The sequence below is a fragment of the Microcaecilia unicolor genome, chromosome 6 (assembly GCF_901765095.1).
Source record: "Microcaecilia unicolor chromosome 6, aMicUni1.1, whole genome shotgun sequence".
Classification (NCBI taxonomy): domain Eukaryota; kingdom Metazoa; phylum Chordata; class Amphibia; order Gymnophiona; family Siphonopidae; genus Microcaecilia; species Microcaecilia unicolor.
The window spans coordinates 282,786,740-282,792,454 of record NC_044036.1 but is presented as its reverse complement, the minus strand read 5'-3'; the positions used below and the strand labels follow the sequence as shown (position 1 = coordinate 282,792,454).

Sequence of the window (5,715 nt, the reverse complement as noted above, 5' to 3'; positions counted from 1 at the left end):
CTTATAGGTAAAGAAAAGCAGATAAAAACATGGAAGTCAATACCAAACTTTCCCAGACTTTACAAGTTCAACATCTTAGTACCCTGCAGGTTGGGGGTGGCCAGATAGCATCAAGGAAGGCTGGAGGTTGTGGTAACACCCTCACTTGGTTTGGTAACTTTAGAGCAGGGCTGGGCAACCACTGTCCTCGAAGGTCACAACTCATCAGGTTTTCAGGATTTACCCAATGAAGATTTGTTTGCATACAATAGAGGGAGTGCATGCAAACAGATCTCATGCATATTCACTGGGGTAAGTCTGAAAACCTGACTGGGTTGCAGCCCGCAAGGACCGAAGTTGCCCATTCCTGGTTTAGATTATTAGAAAGGTTCATGGTAAAACATGGTGCCAGCAGGGGTGGGGTACCAATTGCAGAACTTGTATGCTCCTCTAGGCAGAATCATAAAAAGACCAGAGAGAAAAATGCACAGAGGGAGAAGGAGTGATATAATTTACATATTTAATAAACTGCCTTCTTCAGAGGCCTGAGGCACAATATTGTACAATTGGCTGCCAGTTGGGATCAGTCCTTGTAGTTTGGCCAGGACTAACTGGCAAGTTAAATGGGCTATGTTTTTCAGTCCCCATGCATTATGTTAGTGTGTCTCATTAAACAACAGCATGTAGATGATTTGTTCTTGCAAGAGAGCATTTCAAAATGATTGTTCCAGTGCAAGAATAAAAATGTTATGGTGGTAAAATCCATCTTGCCATGTTCAGACAGGAGCGAACAAATCTTATGCTTCACATACCATTCTCTGTGCAGAGAGCATTTCAAAATGATTGTTCCAATGCAAGAATAAAAATGTTATGGTGGTAAAATCCATCTCGCCATGTTCAGACAGGAGCGAACAAATCTTATGCTTCACATACCATTCTCTGTGCAGTAAGGGCATGTACTTTCAACCAGTAAACCAGAATAGACATGAGAACAGGCATCCGAGAGCAAAGTGCACATAAATCCTTTATTTTTATATTTTTAACTGAGTCACATTAAATAAAAGCAATTGTTTTGTGTGTCGAGGCATTTTGGTGTTATATGAAAAGTTCTAAATTCCAGAGTTTGATTGTGAGCCCTCTGGGAACAGGGTAATACCTAATATAGCTGAATAGAACGTAGCCTTAATCTACTACTAAAAAGGCGTGGGTAAAAACAGATAATACAGTACATACAATGTTAGATTTAGTAAACGGTCTGCAAAATCCACACTTGGCGCTAAGCGACCTTTATAGAATAGCACTTAGAGTGGATTCCTGTGACCAGTTGTGGGTGGCCTTTATTGAATCCAGGGTATAATTATTAGTTATGAGCTTCTGCTTTCAAGAAAGGATCTAATCACTGTGCATTTTGCACTACAATAATATTAATAACTACCCTGAGACTGTGTAGTCTAGAGAGACCACCTTGCAAGGGAGAACTCTTACTCAGCAGCTGAGAATTATTTCAGACTCTTACCCAGACAGTCACAAAACTTACTTTGACTACACTTCAGAGTGGGGAACAAGATAATCCATCTGGTAGGCTACAATTCTTTTTCCGTTTATTTTATGGTGAGACTTATGTTTGTGTTGGGTTTGCAAGGCACAAATAAAATAAAAGGGAGGGGAAAAAATCAGATTGTCTAAAAAAAAAAAAAAGCTTTTAAACAAAACTAGTGATCTACTTGTGTCTTTGATGTGTGATAATTTGATGTGTGATAATTACCCTGCCTTCAGAGGAACCAAATGTCTGAAACATTGGCTTAGCTACGTGGGGCCTGAGGGGGCCTGGGCCCCCCTGCCGATGATCCCCTTGAACCCCCCTCACGCTATCAACTCTCCCCCGCCATCGCCGCCCGCCCCCGCATCAGATACCTTTTTTTGCTGGCGAGGGTCCCTGAACCCCGCCAGCCAAAGAGAGTCTTCAGCTCTGGAGTAGTGCCTTCGTTCAATGAAGTTCCTGCGAGCAGCTGTTTCGATGCCTTACGTCCTGCACCGTGCATGTAGCCCCATGCAGGACGTAAGGCGTCGAAACAGCTGATCGTACCAGGAACTTCGTTGAATGAAGGCGCTACTCCAGCGCTGAAGAAGACTCTCTTCGGCTGGCTGGGTTTGAGGACCCTCGCCAACAAAAAAGGTATCTGATGTGGCGACGGCGGGGGAGAGTTGGTGGCGGGAGGGGGGGGGGGTTCAAGGGGATCGTCGGCAGGCCGGCAGGGGGGGTCCAATGTGGCAGGGGCGGCGGCTAAACAGTGCCCCCCACCTTGGGCTCTGGCCCCCCTCCCAGCGACGTCTGGCTACACCCCTGGAAACAGCTTCAAACCCTGGCCTGCTTAAAACACAAGGACACATCAAGACCTTTCTTCCTCATTCACTTCACCTTAATGATTTTGCTTGAAAGGAGACAGAGAGCTATGGTAAAGCATCACCCTCTGGTGCAGTGTGCCACAAGCATGTATCCATGGGCTGGCAAGACAGCTGCTATCTTCCCAGTTGAATAAGGCGAATATAGCTGTAGGATTTTGTCATTATAGGCAGTATAAGATTAGCTTGCCATAAATAAAATGATCACTAAATCATAAGTACAGAAGTGGAGTGGAGGAGTAGCCTAGTGGTTAGTGCAGTGGACTTTGATTCTGGGGAACTGAGTTCAATTCCTACTGCAGCTCCTTGTGACTCTGGCCAAGTCACAACCCTCCATTGCCCCTAGTACAAAATAAGTAACTGAATATATGTAAACCACTTTGAATGTAGTTGCAAAAACCTCAGAAAGGCAGTACATCAAATCCCATTTCCCTTTCTAAACCTAAACTGACATCTCACACATTCATACACATCAATAACATAAAATATAGAGTGATTGTGAAAAGTGCTCAGTTCACTTGTGCAGTCACCATTAAAATGAGACTGACTGAAGGAGAACCATCATCAAACTAATTAAATTCTTACAGATGCATGCAAAAATGCAGAGCAATGGCAATAACAAAACCATTAGACATATACCACCTAACAATGCTAACACATCCCTGCACTTCTACATCTATGAACAAAATAATAGTGGATTAACATGAGATCCTAAAGAAATATTTTACTTACCTCAATATCCTGCTTAGCACAGATTTATTTATTTATTTGCTACATTTATACCCCACATTTTCCCACCTATTTGCAGATGGATAACTCTATAATAATTTCAGTGGTTTGAAACAACTTCAAATCCAAAATCTAAATCCTCAGCACAGTCCCAAGGGTCCATATATACCCATATGTGAAAAACAATTAAAAAAAACCTCCCATTTTTATAATCCTTCATTTCCTGCACATATGCTATTTCTGGAGTAAATATATAAATCCCGCAAAAGGCACAGTGAAAGAAAAACTGTTCACAGACGCCCAAAGCCACATACATACTCAAATCTCACACAAACAATAAATGAATAGCAAATACATATGTATAATAATAGAAACAACTGCTCACCAGCAAGTACTTCAATTGTCTGTGTGTGGTTCAAAAACTGCTGGTGACTCATGGACAAAGACCTGTTTTTATTATTATACATATGTATTTGCTATTTGTTTATTGTGTGTATGTGGTTTTGGGCGACTGTGAACAGTATCTTTCACTGTGCATTTTGCAGGATTTATGTATTTCCTTCTGAAGGAAATGAAGGATTATACAAATGGAGTTTTTAAAAAATTGTTTTTCACTTATGGGTGTATATGGATCCTTAGGACTGTGCTGAGGATTTAGTTTTTGGATCTGAAGTTGTTTCACGCCACTGAAATTATTATAGAGTTATCCATCTACATCATCAGCGCTAATCAGGATCTTGAGATAAGTAAAAATTTTCTTTAGGATCTCATGTTAATCCAGTATTATTTTGTTCATAGATGTGTCTAATGGGTTTGTTGTTGCCATTATTATTGACATTGCTCTGCATTTGTGCATGGATCTGTGAAAATGTGTATTTGTGCGGTGGTGGTTCTTCAGTTGGTCTCATTTTAATGGCAACTGCACGAATGAACAGCACTTTTCACAATTTTATGTTATTGATTTGTATGTGTGTGTGAAATGTCAGTTTAGGAGAATAATTCTGTACTTACGATTTAGTGATCATTTAGTGATACAGTTATTGAAGGTTTCCCCTGTATATTTAATAAATAAAATGATGCCAATAAAATGTACAACATCCGATGAGAAGAGATGACAAGACTGAGAACTATTTAAACTTGTGAGCTTTTGAGAGCATATGAAATCAAATTTTATGGAAATCGGGACCGCATAGGCTTTGCAGGTACTTTTTCTAGCTTAAGATACTTTTTTTATGCATATATTGCAACAGTGACTGAATTTTAGCTTAGATTAAATCTGCTTTTTAAGGTTTCCTGACTGAACATCTTGAAAGCTGTTGGACTTACAGGTCTCCAGCCGCTCCTCCAGAAATGAGATCTGCTCACTGAGTGAGTCGATTCTGTCAAGCTTTTGGAAGGAATGGGCCAGCCAGCTCATCTGGTCCGAGCTGTCCTCATCCAGGCCCAATGGACGCAGGCTGTGGAAAGCAGCCAACAGCTGGTGAAGTTTCTTGGAGAGAAAGAGAGACAGGAGCACTGAGTGCTGTCCTCCCAAATAGATTTGATGCATAAGGACACCTGTTTTCAACATCTGGTTAAAGAAGAGAAAAGCCATCTTCATTGCCATTTCAGCCTACTGAATGGGGCTATGGCAAATTGTCAGCCTTTCTTGGCCATCTCCAGCCAGAGTGACACCTACTAAAAACCACAAGGAGGAAGAATCTCCCAGTGAAAGGAATAGCTGGAGCCTCTTGCAGTGCTGATATATCATAGTGCTAGAACCACAGTAGGATGGAAATAATCTATAAACATAAATAATATATACAGACAGAACGAGAGAGGCCAGAAGATATAAGGCCAGAACGTCAGTGCTACATCTGAACAGGGTAAGGGAGAGAGCATGTGAGGAAGAGGCCATGCCTGCTCCTGCCTTAGTATATTATATTTATTTATTTATTACATTTGTACCCCGCGCTTTCCCACATACAGCAGGCTCAATGCGGCTTACATAGAAAAGAAGCATTACAAAGAACATGTAAGAGGCATATTATAAACTGATAAGCATAGCTGCTTACATAGTAAAAAGCATTACAAAGGACATGTAATAAGAATATTATAAACTGTATGTGGGTATTTAATGACATTAGGGCACTGGTCTTCACCCCTCTAGTCTTCAAAGGCTGCCAACAGACCAGGTTTTTAGGTTATTCCTAATTTAGGGCACTGGTCTTCACCCCCTAGTCTTCAAAGGCTGCCAACAGGCCAGGTTTTTAGGATATACCTAATTAATATGCATAAAAGAGTTTGCATGCAATAATAGACATGCAAATTTTTGTCATGCATATTCATTAGGGATATCCTGAAAGCTTGACCCATTAGTGGCTCTTGAGGACTGGACATGAAGACCAGTGATTTAAGGTTTGCCTGTACTTGTCTTGGTAACTGAAGTACCCAAGTGAAGTGCAGATATTCATTCTCTTTTATTAACAAAGCCACACACCCACCCAAGCTCTTTCTATGGAAATGAAACTTGCTTACCTGCTCTAGGATGTCCACCCTATTCCTGAGTTCTTGTGTGTCTCCCTTCACTACATCTGAAGCACCTGTTGTGTGAATGACAAAGAA

The 5,715-nt window shown here is 41.1% G+C and overlaps 1 protein-coding gene across 3 annotated transcripts in view; it reads right to left on the bottom strand.

The window, feature by feature from the left end:
• The window catches only part of EGFL7 (EGF like domain multiple 7), a 59,245-nt gene that overhangs the window by 3,343 nt on the left and 50,187 nt on the right, over positions 1-5,715 (bottom strand). For all 3 annotated transcript variants that reach the window (XM_030207643.1, XM_030207644.1, XM_030207645.1), the window contains 2 exons: positions 5,629-5,693; positions 4,438-4,600 (listed from right to left, as the gene is read on the bottom strand). In XM_030207643.1, the coding sequence (XP_030063503.1) occupies positions 4,438-4,600; positions 5,629-5,693 (228 nt within the window). The remainder of the gene's footprint in view (positions 1-4,437; positions 4,601-5,628; positions 5,694-5,715) is intronic.